This window comes from Anopheles maculipalpis, chromosome 2RL (assembly GCF_943734695.1).
Source record: "Anopheles maculipalpis chromosome 2RL, idAnoMacuDA_375_x, whole genome shotgun sequence".
NCBI classification, from domain to species: domain Eukaryota; kingdom Metazoa; phylum Arthropoda; class Insecta; order Diptera; family Culicidae; genus Anopheles; species Anopheles maculipalpis.
The window spans coordinates 91119988-91133941 of record NC_064871.1 but is presented as its reverse complement, the minus strand read 5'-3'; the positions used below and the strand labels follow the sequence as shown (position 1 = coordinate 91133941).

General features: G+C 47.4%; 5 protein-coding genes across 6 annotated transcripts in view; 2 read left to right on the top strand and 3 right to left on the bottom strand.

Annotated features, from left to right (window-relative positions):
- LOC126567733 (zinc finger protein 423 homolog) overlaps positions 1-6786 on the bottom strand; it is a 73796-nt gene extending 67010 nt beyond the window's left edge. The window contains exon 1 of the mRNA XM_050224001.1: positions 6747-6786. Within this exon, the coding sequence (XP_050079958.1) occupies positions 6747-6786 (40 nt within the window). The remainder of the gene's footprint in view (positions 1-6746) is intronic.
- LOC126568629 (protein anon-73B1) overlaps positions 1-13954 on the top strand; it is a 793767-nt gene that overhangs the window by 230519 nt on the left and 549294 nt on the right. The gene's annotated exons all lie outside the window — the stretch shown is intronic.
- Positions 1-13954, bottom strand: part of LOC126568418 (uncharacterized) — a 366923-nt gene that overhangs the window by 248613 nt on the left and 104356 nt on the right. The window lies entirely within an intron of this gene.
- LOC126567928 (uncharacterized) lies at positions 8388-11233 on the top strand. The gene is made up of 2 exons (XM_050224295.1): positions 8388-8516; positions 8990-11233. The coding sequence occupies exons 1-2, from the start codon at positions 8388-8390 to the stop codon at positions 11087-11089; spliced, it is 2229 nt and encodes a 742-aa protein (XP_050080252.1). The 3' UTR covers positions 11090-11233.
- On the bottom strand, positions 12361-13644 carry LOC126568359 (uncharacterized). Its single transcript, XM_050224823.1, has 2 exons — positions 12864-13644; positions 12361-12584 (listed from the first exon to the last, which is right to left on the bottom strand). Exons 1-2 carry the CDS (start codon positions 13623-13625, stop codon positions 12366-12368), a joined length of 981 nt encoding a protein of 326 aa, XP_050080780.1. The 5' UTR covers positions 13626-13644; the 3' UTR covers positions 12361-12365.

Genomic DNA, 13954 nt, shown 5'->3' with positions numbered 1-13954 from the left:
TATTTATTGCTTTCCCACCTGGTTGCTTCATTACACTGACAGCTCACTGAAAGCCACGGGCTCTCTTATCGCAGGACACCGTTAGTTCTACAATGATATCTAGCTGGACAGCTTAAAACAGGTGGCAAAACATGATTCTACAATTTGGTGTAATTAATCTTTTAAAAACTGAAGTAATAGCGTGAATCAGCTCAGTACATTGGAGAGCGAGAGTTCAACGACTGGCAGATGAGTTCTTGAGAAGCTTAACTAATCAAGGCTATATTTTTTTGGTGAAAGTTGACATAATTTATTAAGCACTTCGTTGCATTTTGCCTCATTTATTTATCACCCTTGATTTTTTGTTGCAAAAATCATTTTCTTAATGGTGCTTTGCCATCTTTAACCCTTAAAGTGTGACTCCCTTCTGCCCAAGGGATTTCGCCTTTACACCACCTCGTCCATCGACCGCTTGACATTGACATTTGGCCGCAGCTGCACTTTTGCTTAACGGGCTGCTGGATGCAAATTCACCGCAACTCGTACTACTTCCCACAATGACGGTGGTTCCGTTTCGATCCCACAGTCAGCAGTTAATACGCTGAATGTCATCCGAGACTACTCGCCCAACGCCTCTAACGATACCAAAGGGTTGTTGATTGTACGGGCACTTCTCAAGGCCCACACACACACAAGCACAGAAAGTGCCGCCGTTAAAGTTTTTCCAAGTGTAATAATCAGCTAAAAGCCAGCGACACCTAGACTACTACTTCCCGTGTCTACTAACCCCTTTTTTCGGTTAGGGAGCAAATTCCGAAAGGGATCTGCTTCCAGTAAGGAAAGCGCTACGCTCTCTTTTTTCTCAGTTCACATTCACCGATTCCTGTCAATCAACGAACGCATTAACGTTGATGGCGAGCCATGAAGCTGTCACGCGCCATGGTGAACATATTTCGCGACCTTGTCTTCCTGCCCCGTTGGGCGCACTCGTCACCCCTCTCATCACGGGGTTTGGTTTTGGTATGACGGGGTGCAGCAGCAGCACTCAGAACAAATAGCGTTTCCGACGCTTCTCACACGGTTGGTGGCCGTATCGAACAGTAGTACCTCCTCATCTACCTTCATTTCCCAAATTCCCATGCTACCAATTCCCGCTGCTTCCGACGCTACGGAAGATGAAGGCGCAAGGTTTTAATAGCCTCCCGGTGACATCTTGGTCTGGGTAGCTTGGAACTGGTGGAAAACATAAACACGTCACCCTTGGTCTGGAGGACCGACCTCCGACCGACCGGAAGTAATCGGCTTGTGAACCAAGCGAACAGAATGAACAGACGCTAGAACACCGATAGAGTGCTTTCGAGCACACAAACTTCGATGACAGCCAGAAGGCTCACGAACCAACGGCCGTGCGATAATCAGTACCATCAGGACATCTTTTCGGCAGTTCGTTCGTTCTCTCTCTCTCTCTCTCTCTCACAGCGCTCATCGAGCAGAAACCGTAATGCACATGTACCGACACGAACAACGAGTGTCCTATCAGCGTACGCCCATGCAACGTGCTTGTGCCTCTAAGGTGAGGTTTGATCGTACCACTAATTACCACCAACTGGGCACGTGTAACAATGGGAACCCCCAGAACCCAACCGTTCGGAGAGCTTAATTGATAAAGGAGTACACAGGCCACACCGAAGGAGGTCCTCCCTTTTTCGGTGTAACGCGATGCGTACTTGGTAATTTCACCCGGTCGTACACATCCGAATGGTCGAATGTATGGCGCGTACTGCATCAACGCGCCATTGGACCATTTCGTGTCGGAAACCCCCCCAAAAAAAAACGCACCGAAACGACTGCTTTTAAGGGCAAACGAACGCAAAAGAAGCAAAGTGATCCCAACGGCACCCAACAATGCGACATCCGGTCGGCAAGAAAGGGTTGCCATTCCGGCACGACCGACCCAGCAAGCCAGAAGCGCTTACCCTCATACGCACACGCTGTATTTTAATTGTGGGAACGTGCGTTGCGTATTTTTTGTCCCGCTCGCCAAACCAAACCGGACGCATCATGATGGTGTGCCCGGCAGTGTGTGAGGTTCGGATTTGCCGCAGAACTTAAACCACTAAACCACACCACATCTCACGGCCGGACAGTGTACCAATCGCTGCGGTATTTCAACGATAATGTGGTTCCGGTTCTGAGCCCGTTGGCCAGAGACCAGGGTGAATAATCACCCACGTGGCCAGCGCGCCTGCCTGCAACATTAGCGCGAAAACAGCAATTACCATGTGCAGAGTCGCATCCGTGTCCGCTCCAAAGGGGGTCGTTCAGTTGGTGTTGACAAAAACGTGCTCCTCGGGTGTGGTGATTTTTTTTTGCGACACGGAAAGCACCCGAAAGCAAGAGGTCATTAATTTTTACAATTCGGAAAAGTGTCCCCCATGACCGTTTGGCTTTGCTTTTTTATTTCCGATTTCCTTCACGCTTTACAGGACACCTATTTATTGTGGATGTACTTCGAGTGTTTACTGCTATCAGTAATTTGTATTCTTACGGTCTCTTGATCTTCCAAATGACTAATTATACAATTTTGCTTCCTATATTTTTAAATTGCAATGTTGCAATTTAGATGTTCTGCCCTGTTGTAGAGTAGGAGCAGCAGCAGCAACGGACATAGATTTCAGAAACGTATAGAGGCTCAGCTGTCTGACCAACTCCCGGATAATCATAATGGATTAACCTTACGTGCAACAAACGTCTGCGACTAACAATTACTAATTGCATACAAAGTCGTTTAGAAATAGGCTTATAAATCTCACTCAGTACCTCAGCTCCAGCTGCCAAAGACTCTGCATTCCATCGCAATGAAGCATCTTTCCTTACGATGAACTGATTTTGAGCAAGAGCTAATCTACCTCCGCTAACCATGGACAGTAAATAAACAAATCGAGCAATAAAATGCCTTCCGTAATTGAATCACCAATCCGTACGGTCTTCTTTTCTAGCTCGTTCAGGCGCTTCCGTGAAGCTGTCTTTGTCGTGAGCGACCTTACGAAAAGCCTAAAACAAGGAAGGGTTTTAATGGAAAGTAATTTATAGAACGATTAGACACCGTTTAAGTACCGGTGACTTCGTGTAGCGGAGTATTAGCGATTAGCTTTCGGATTAAGATGCCGTATCGCACTGATCGAGTACTGAGAGCTATTTTACTGAGAAGGTACAAGAGCTGGTTGGGTTATCGATTAATTATAGTTGAATGCAATTGCAATAAGGTCTTTGTGGCAATAGTTTAGCAAATTTATTGCTGGGATTTACGCCCGAAAATTAGCAGATCAACCACGATGTGGATTAGAAGGTTTAGAATGAAGCACCTCAGGTGTATCTTCCTAAAAATGTTGACTAAGAAAAAACAATCGTACAAATATTTAGCTGAAGGTAGATGTTTGGTGTATATGATGCCTTCTACCTTTTCTGCTTTCTGTAAATTTTATCGAAAAAATTGGGTGTATTCTTTCTGCCCAAATATTTCAAATCATTCCTTACATGCTATGCGTAGTTTAAGGAGGCCTCTTCTTTTTTTTCTTCTTGGCTTTACAACCTATTAAGTCTTGCCGGCCATCGAATGGCTTACTCTCTCTCTCTCTCTGTCTCTCTCTCTCTCTCTCTCTCTCTCTCTCTCTCTCTCTTTCTTCTTGGCTTAAAGACCTTCACACGGTCACACGGGGCCATATCTAATGGCTTATCAGATATAAGCCATCCGGCGTGGCAGAATGGGATTTAAACTCCGATGGTCCTACCGTGTGTAGAACCTACCGGGCCGTCGAATGACTTACTATACTTGTTGATTAAACATAGTTGGACAGACAGTCCCCACTACGATAAAACGGTCTGGATGGGATTTGAACCTCTCCCCTGCCGTGTGATGTAAAAGTCTTTCATGAAGACAGGATTGCATACTTTTAGGCGTTTTGTATGCGTAATATACTTAACGTCGTTACACAATGCTTTCCTGGAATACATGTTTAACAGGAAATAAATCAACTCTTCCGCTTTGTATCTAATGCCCTATCCTCACGGCCACAATACACTTGCTGCATCTTCACAGTGTTGCCAGAAACTTTTTTTTCCACTCCAAAAACCACATGCTGCTTCCTGCCGGGAGGGATGTCTGAGAGTGGATCGGGAGTGCATGTGACCAGCTAACCTAGTCCCACTGGTCATCTAACGGTCACCCGTGGGAGTGCAGTGAGGTATTAGTTATCCGGTTGCTGTGGACCAACTTTCGTTTGCCGTTGCACACACTGCAGTGCATCAAAGCTGTTTCAGCGAAATAAAACTAAAACCGTCGCACGCTTTGTCCCGCTTTGTTTATGCTGCTTGGCAAGAACAAAACGTCAAATCGAAATTGTCGTCACACAGTTAGAAAGGGTTTAGCCGGGGATGAGCTGTTGACGCACGCATGCAGATCTGCTGTTCTGGCGCTCCATTGGACCGGGGGTCGGACGCTTCCTCCCATTTCTGGTGCCCCGTTCTTGCCTAGCTGCTGGTCGCATGCTGTTTGTGTGTGAGTCGGTGGATATGTGTCGCACACTATCACAATCAAGTTTTCCAGCTTCGCGCGCACATTTTTTTCCCAACGGTCCCCCCCACCAGGACTCACCCTAACCTCACGAAACAAAAAAACCTCCACCTTCAGCCTTTCAACCAGAGCTTGGGGGTCTCGCTTTCGCACTGTAATATATTCATATCTATCTACTGTGTTGTGTGTATCCCTGTTCGCTTGAAAGTTGTAGCACCGGTCGCCTGGCATTGTATGTATATCGTGAGTGCTCCCCTTTGTGATTCCCACGGGGGTCGTCCTGGCCCCAAAAGCCCAGTACCATTCGTACCACTCGCTGTCGCCCCTCCGTTCACCGTGTTCCAGTGAATCTCCCAGGCGCTAGAAATATCGAGGTATCGTCAGCGAGCGCCAGCCATCAGGCGGAGGAATCCCCAGTGGGGCAACTCCTCTTACTCGACATCAAGCCGACAGAAGGCAAAGCGTACTGGAGGCGTGCGGTGGACGCATGGTCACCGGCCGGTTTTCTCGATTTTGTGAAAATGTGTATTCCCATAGCTGATACCCTTCCACTAGCGCCCGACGACGGTCGATGGGTTCTTGGGTGTATTTCACCAATTTCATCTTTCCGCTCCCAGGGGAGTTTTGCACCCCCGTTTACGAGCTCCTTCCTGTCTCGCTTTCGGTCTCTCTCTATCTCTCTCTCTCTCTCTTACTTGCCTCGTGTTGGAAGTTGTTCACTCCGTTCGCGGTCGCATTCCAACCAACGAATGCATGAACAGGCGTGGCGAGGACAACAATATCCTGAGAGTGCTGATGTCCCTTTTTTTGGGGGGGATTCACATGGCAGCGAGCGGACGGTCAGGATAAAGAAGGGAGGGGCACACTTTGCTGATAATGTGACCCGTCCCAAGGATCACCGCAGAATTCTTGCTTAGTTTTACCTCTCTTAGTACTAAATGTTATGCATTTTTGTCCCTGTCTGTCTTGCTATCCTTTTTGCAAATGAGGACATAATCATGAATGTTCTGACCGCACAACAATCCGAAATGCTTCAATCCTAACCAATAGTTAAACTCACAACCGTTCGGTTACTATGCACTAAGCGTACACTGGTTACTCTATGCATTAGAGCCCACCTATGAGACACACACCGATGTCTCCCTTACCTCAACAATATTTACTGTCAAAATCGAATCCTTGTACGTGTGTTGCTTGTTCACCATCCCCACCCCACCTACCCATATGTATGTGTGAGTGTGTCTATATACATAATAACACATTCATTTTCATATCGACGTTACTGTAATACGGTACATCCTCCGGGAATGGCGTATCTCCCCAAGGATGCTCCCGACATTGGGATGAACGGTGGTACTTCGGTCGACGTCCTATTCTATCGTCTCCACCAACATCGGTTACTGTTACTACCACTACTATTACCAACCAGAGCACATGCACTATTCCGATGTTCAATGTTCGTGATATTGTTCCACCCGTCTCCAAGGATACGTGAGACGTGGCAAGGGTACCGTAGCCGAAGCCGAACCGAGACAGGGTGTGAAATGGAATTTTGGAATCGAATGAATCCTTCCCTTCCCGGCACATACATGCCCTTCCCGAGAGGGTGGACGAAGGATAGTTGATAGTCGGTTGGCTCTGATCGACAAACACAAACACACACGCATGCGGAAAACATGCGAGACAGAGAGAGTGGGAAAATATCCAAGCAACCTTTGGATGTGTGTGAACAAGCGAGAACGAATCATCATCACATGGTACGGTGGATAAATACAACATTCCCACTTTCTTGGTCTCTCGTGGATTCACCGCGAAAAACCCACCGGTGAGGGAGAGAAATCGAATGTTTCGCTCGCGCCTTTATGCTGTGTTGCTCTGGTTGTTGTGCTGTGTGTGTATAGTGGATGAAAAACGAGTGTATGGGGGGGAGGGGTGTTTTCCCCAGGGAAAATGCGCGCCAAAATTTGACTCCCTCGCCCATAACGGCCGCCACTCCTGCCCGGCTACTTCGTTTTTCGTCCTTTCGCGTTCCTACACGGGGGGAAGGCTAGGCTCTAGCTGTTTGCTGCAGTTCGGCGGCCGATGATGATAGCTTGTGTGAATCTTTGTGTATGAAAGTCCGGTTTTTTTTCTCTCTGTCTCTGTCACAATTAAATTTTTATATTTTCCCTACAGTGGCACAAACTAAACTTACGCTTGAGAGCTCTCGGTTTAGCCTGCTTCCGGCGGGACATTTTTTGGTGTTTTGATAATTTTGTATGGCACAACTTCGTTTGCGGGAAGTTTGGGAGGTTCTTAACGTAAACGTTTCATCTATCCACTCGAAATAGAACCACTTTTTGCCACCCACACACACACACACACACTACTTTACACTAGATTGATCCGGTTTTCTTCACGCAATTTTTCACAACTTCACTTCACACGATTGTGCACGGACAGACCAAAGTGACGTGTGTATAATACTCGGCACCCAATGCCAACGATGGCACGGTAGTAATGGCGAATGTCGCCACCACAGAGGTCAGCGCCGGAATGTATGCTTCCACTGCACGTTAGCCGGCAAACACGCTCAGCTTGTTTTTCTTGAGAGTGGGAGCAAGAGAGCGAGAGATTCATCCACCAATTCTCTCGCTCGCTGTCAAGATGAACTTTTGGGCAACAAAACTAGGGGAAAAGCATTTTCCTCAGCGTTTCACACGCATCACAAATTTAGGGGAAACAGCGTCGTTATGCCGGCACAACGTGACACCCCGAATTTTGGTCCCTTTTTTCTCCGCTTCTGACATTCCTGTACACACATACACACGCTTCCATGCCGCGGCCCTCGCTGTTTGACTAGTTGCCAAGGGTCAGCTGATCTTTGGAGATTACGCTTTTTGTGCCAGCACCACCAGGCGGGGGGCTCTCCCTGCTGGTGCGTAATTGCAACAGCAAGTGTAGAGAAATTTAGGGTGCCATGGATTTACCCAAGTTAAACCTTTCTTTGAATGACTTTTCTGGAGGCTATAACATGTGAACATGTCACAGATTTTCGCCAATAATCCGAAGTAAATGATAGGTTAACAATGTAATAGCAGGAGTTCGTCACGAGAGGCCTCACGTGTAACAAAGCCAATTCCCAGGATATCAAATTGCTGCTGAGTGATGACTTTCACCAGGAACTTTTCTTGAGCACTTATTAGATTAACTCTACGAATAACCCAATTAGATTAGAATGTATTGGCGCAAGTTCGAACGAGTTTTCTAAATAACTCTGATGTAAAATTTTTCTTCTAATAATACCTACTGAGCGCTCGTTTTGAAATAAACGGTTACCTTCCCACCAAAATCGCTGTCCATCCCTACTGCTACAGTTTTCCACTCCTTCAAAATTTCCCTCGGCCTGCTCAGCTGATTCGCGCGTTCATTCGTGCCGTTTTCAAAACAATCCCTCTCTCACGCACACTCAGTTGTCGCTACGCAACCTCACCCACATTCTCGGCTCTCTTTCCACGCTTTTCACAACCCCTTTCAAACGTATCAGTCAAACGTCAAACAACGTGGATATAAACAGAGCCCTCCACCCCCAGAGATCACGCTCCAGCCACAACGCACACATCGTAAAGCAACGCGTCAACATCAACAGCCGAGAGGGTTGGTGTTATCATCACGGCAGCTTTGTGTGGCCAACATCAGTTGACGCGCGGTCAAGTACACGGCCACAATCCGTCACAGTGCGTGGTTCTGGGTGGAGGTAATAGGTGTTCGTTGGAAGACGTATTTGCTGGATTCGGTAGACTTGGGGAGAACTTTTTGGTGTGTTCGAACCACCTTTTCCAATAAATTACGCATTATGGCGCTCCGGGAAGGACCTGGAATTCGTGGCCACAGTTTCCAGCGGTCCGAAGAAAAGCGGTCCTATCTGTCCTTCAGTAGCTGCTTCGATGAGTTCGGCCCACCGTATGCGGATCTTCCGATGGAGGTAAGATTCTACCGATGGATGTTTGGTTTTTTTCTCTCTCCCCTGACTCTGGGTCACGAGACCTCGCATAGTAGGAAGGAGAAAAAAAACGCAGACGGTAGCGAAGCCTCCGATAACGCAATGTTATGAAAGTGATTTCACGCAATTGTTTTAGAAGTTACCACCACGAAAAGGACCATTAAACCTTGTATCGGTCGAAGATCGAATGATAGTGAACCGTCTTCTTTCGCTACTATGAAGATATTTGCCCGGATGAAGATAATAAATGTGACGCAAGGGGGTAGGTTATATCTGCCTGCAAGATTTCTGCTGACTAATATAGCAAACGATTCGCATACACTCAAAATCATCCGAGCAGGCGATGGAGCGCTTAAGTCTTTATCCGTAGATGGAATTTCGGGGATGAGATTTTACACCAGTCGCTTCATGTAAACGGAACGCCTCTAACCACCACCTCCAACCTCTCTTTTTAGATATTGGTTAAAATTTTCACCTACCTTGCACCGTCCGATAGACGCGAAGCCAGCCAAACCTGTCGCCGTTGGTGTGAAGCATCGCGCCACACCGCATTCCTCGCCAACTTCTGGCTTGTGCTGCACCGTCAACCGTTCGACGTGAACGTCCCGCCAGTGCGCGACCTTATGCACAGCTTTCGCCACTTCCCAAACATTCAACTTTCGGAGGTGGACTTTGAACGAATCGGCAGCTTCTTTACCCAGTTCGGACCACACATCCAGCGAATCGTGTTTCAGGCCTGTGAAATACAGGAACGCGATATGATTGCAATTCTTCGCTGTCTGCCAGCACTGCGATCCCTTACGATCGGATCCTGTCGCGATCTGTTCATGTGTGTGCGACTGTTTGACGATCCGGCCGAACGAGAGCAACTCCGGCAGATCCTTGCTAACGTTACCGAACTCTCGCTCAACCACATCCAGTATCTTTCCGATGGAATTCTAGACCGAATAGTGGACATTCTACCTTCGCTGCGCGTACTCGACCTGGCCGGCTGTCATATATCCTTTCACCAAGGTCTCTATCGGAAATTTTACACCTGCGATGGCAAACAACCCTCAGAGTCGGTGCTTACCTTTCATTACATCTCGCAGCTAATTGACGAGCGAAAGGAATCGCTACGGGCACTCAATTTCAGCGAAACGCTCGTCGACGATAATGCGCTCGAAGTGTTGGCCAGCATGAGTCCGACGTTGCGTCTCGAACGGCTAGAGCTGAACCGTTGCGAGCAGCTATCGAATCGAGGACTCGGAACACTTATTACCGCCCATGCAATGCACCTGCAGCACTTGAACCTCTCGAAAACTTACCGTCTGACCGATGCCTGTCTATTGCAGATTTGCCGCGATTTGACCGGATTGCGCGTGCTGCAAATGCGGCTATGTCGCGCCCTTAGCAATCAGGGTGTTCGTGAGCTTGGGCAACTTGCTTCGCTGGAAGTGCTGGACATTTCCTACTGTAAGGAAGTGAATGGGGCAGGCATCCTCGAAGGCATCGCATCCAAACCGAACCACACACTGCGGGAACTTCGGATCCAGGGGTTGAACCTGTGCGAACAGTCCATTATTGCGATTGCGGAAAATCTATCCGCATTACAAGTGCTCGATCTTGGCTACTGTTTTCATGCTGTGTCGGATCTTTCCGTACAGTTCATCATCCGCAACCTAGTTCGGCTAAAAGAGCTCGATCTAGAAAATTGTGGCAAACTATCGGATGAAGGATTGACGGGGTTGGGAATGTTGGCAAAAATCGAGCGTCACGAACAGAGGAATTCGGGCCCACGTGGTGTTGAGCGTGAAAATGCACAACCAAACCATCTGGACGAAGAAGCACCACAGCACCAACCGGAACCGGAACCACCACAGCTAGCAGCAACAGCACCACCACACATGCGTATCTCGTTGCGTAGCCGTGCCGAGCAGGAAATCGTCGAGGATGCGGAACGGAAAAAGCTTCTCATGGAGGCGATGCAGCGCAAAGACAATCTGCAATCGGCACAGAGCGATTCAACGTCTTCCTTTAGCGGGCATTACGTCGGTCGTCTACAGCAGCTTGCCATTCTCAATCTAACCGGTTGCAATGGTCTTACGGATGTAACGTTGATGTGCAATTTCAGGATCGCTGATCTTCGCCAGCTGTCCCTTGCCCGGTGTCAGCAAATTTCGTTCGACGGAATCCGCACGATGGTGCAGGGATGTCCAGCTATCGAGCATCTCGATCTTAGCGAGTGTCACAACATCAGCGATCGTGCGGTCGAACAGATTGTCGTCCATCTGCGCCGTTTGCGTACGCTAAGCCTTCGGCGCTGCTATCAACTGACCGACTTTAGTCTCGATCATATCGCCTGCCATGCTGACCGGTTGCGGGAGCTCGATGTGCGCGGCTGCAAGCACATGTGTGCGGATCCGGCCATGCGATTGGTTAATCTTCCCCTGCTGACAACGATTCTTGCCGGCAGACAGGAAGAGGTTAGCAGTGGACCGTTTGATGCGTCGTTCACGGCTATGCCAACGCCCCCACCTCTACCACCGACGCCGCGACTTTCGATGCGCTTTTAACAGGAGTTGGGTTTGGTTGGGTCTACTGTTACTGTTCGATGCAGGATGCTTAGTGTTGATGGCATCGTGGCTAGCTGGCTAGTTGCTATGACATTTGCGCTGGTTGCTTGGTGCACATACTGGGTACGATCGTTGGGCATAGACATCATCGAATGAAATTCGTGAAAAAGACGCTCTTTTTATAAACACAATCGACCAGTGCCATTTGTTTGAGCTTTTTTTGTGCTGTCGACACTGAAAAAAGTCGATTTTGGATACGAACACTCACTAAAAGTGTGTATGATAGTAACATAACAAGCACACCGTTCATCCGGATGTTGTACAATATTTCCTAGCAACAAGGAACTCATTGTTTACTGAAAATGTTTATATACTGACCTAAATTACATGTTTTATGAATAAATTATCACTTCACTTATACATACGCACGTGATATTATCGATACAAATGTTTAGAAAAAAAAAACCCTAATTACTATTTTTTTTTTTTTTGACACAGTTTGCCATATTTACCCCTAGCGTATTTACCCTACATTCAGATTTATTGCTCTCGGAACGGTTTTAGTTTTTTGGTTGTTTGCTTTGTAAATAATGCTGTTTCCATTAAACCATTTAGGATTGGTTTCTTCTATTTAGGCTTGTATTCTACACCTAAAACAATCGTCTCGTCGCATCGTAAGACCGACTATGCAGCATTGTAGCAGACTTAACTATATACATAGACACTACCGGAATTAAATAGCCAAAACGAAAAAACGAGGAAATTACACCGTTTTGCACATAGTATGGGCCACACAACAGTGAAGATTAAAATTAGTCAGCACACGCGTACACTCGTTTAAAAAAAAATACATTCACACATGTCAACTTATACAAATGAAAAAAAAAAACTACTGCACAAATAAATATGTTTTAAAAATGGCACTAGAAAATGAGAACGAAAAAAATACACTCCACACAAAAAAAAAACACTTGAACGAAATCGTGAAACACTGGATAGGAAGAATTTAAAAACAAAACTGTACGTACCTAGCACACACACGCACAACACTAACGGAAAAAGGTCGTCTGCTTCCCTTTTTTTCTTCGATCTTTATCTCCCGCCCTTTAGCGATCGTTAAACGATCTTTTGCTGAGCAAAAGTGCGCAGAAATCTTTATCATTTAATTAATTGGCGTTTTTTGACTCCCTTGAATTAAAAAAAAAACGTCACGTCACTTCGCATCCTGATCCGGTTGGTGTTACGGTGTCCTTTTTCTCACCACCTTCATTTGCTTTTAACCATACTCGGACTGTATAGTAAGGGAAAATTCACCCTTCGAATGGATAAACGTACCGTGATACCAAAGCCGCGTATCGACAAGCAACGCATCGCCCGGCTCAACGTAAAAGCTGAAGCTGCGACACTCCGCATCGCACTCGGGCGTTGGTGCCAGAATCCAGCTCTTGTTGCCACGCAGCTGTGCCTGCCACATCAACCGAGGGATGTAATCGATCTGTACAAAAAAAAAGAGAAAATCGTACTAAGCTATGCACTCGAGCGGATCATGTGTGTGTGTGTGTGTGTGTGTGTGTGTGTGTGTGTGTGTGTCATACATAGGCTGACCAAACGCTCCGTATTTTGCGGGACAGTCCCTTTTTTCAATCAAGAGTTGAAGTCCCATTGTATCCGTGAGAATTCTCAATTTGTCCGGTATTTTGATGTCGACTACATGTTCCGTTTTTTCATCTAATCCATCTGGTCAGCCTAGTCATACACCCAGCCTACTACTTACATGCATTACAGCACCCTGTTCGTACCCGAGAAACACAAAATCCGTGTTCGGCATCTCAGCATCGTCCGGCAGGAAGTGTGGCTTCGGATAAAGCTTGCGCAGTTCCGCCAGTACGGCCGGATTGCAGTTACTCCACCCTACGTACCACGGTTGCTGGCCAGCACGGAACTCAGCCCGGTCGTCCGACATCCGGAAGACATCGCGCAACGTTTGGAAGTTTGATTTGAAGTGCAAAAACTGACAATCCTCGTGCAGGCTGTCCAGTGCGGCCGGATGCTTTAGGTACAGATCCTTCAAAAACGTGTAGTTAAGCAATCGTACCGCTGGCCAGTGCGATACCGCCCGTTTTATAATGATCGGTCGCGAGGAGTACGCGTATGGTTGAAACTCTTCACGCGTCAGGTTTTGCAGTATGATTGGCCGGTCAACGCCCCGGCAAAAGTCGCAGTTCGAAACGGGACGGGTTGCCTCCCAGATGAGATAGTTGTTTGGCACGATGCAACGCATACCGAGGGCGAGCTCGAGAAAGCCGGCCAAAAACGGTGTGATGATAAAGAGCACCACCACAAATATGGCACTGTACACGATCGCCAGGATGCCATCGTTCTGTGGGAAGAATCGCGGTGCACGGTAACCGATCGACTGCTTGAACGCTTCCTCCATGTCCCGCTCGGTGATGCCGCGGTTCGTACGGAGCACCTCATTGCTGAGCAGGTGCAGCTTCTGCAGGAGTATCTGATCGCACAGCTTCACACGATCCATGGCATTATCCGGAAGCTAATGGGTGGGAGGGGTTGCGTTTTTCCTTTCTCTACACTCACTGCTTAATCTACAGCGAATGACTTTGTGCGTCGTTTGGTGGAAGCTCGTTGAGGCAACCAGCAAAGAACGGGCCATCTACCCGTTTTGCAGTTGCTTGTGCGTATCGGGGAACCCGTATGTGTGTGGAGGTGGTGTCGACCCCGATTTTCGATTTCCCTTTCGGTGAGCAATATTTTCTTAACTTTCCTGAAACACTACCGTTTGGATTCTAGCCATCCTTCCTTCCACGTTGTTTGTTCGATAAAATCTATAGTTACGAGCCATTATTA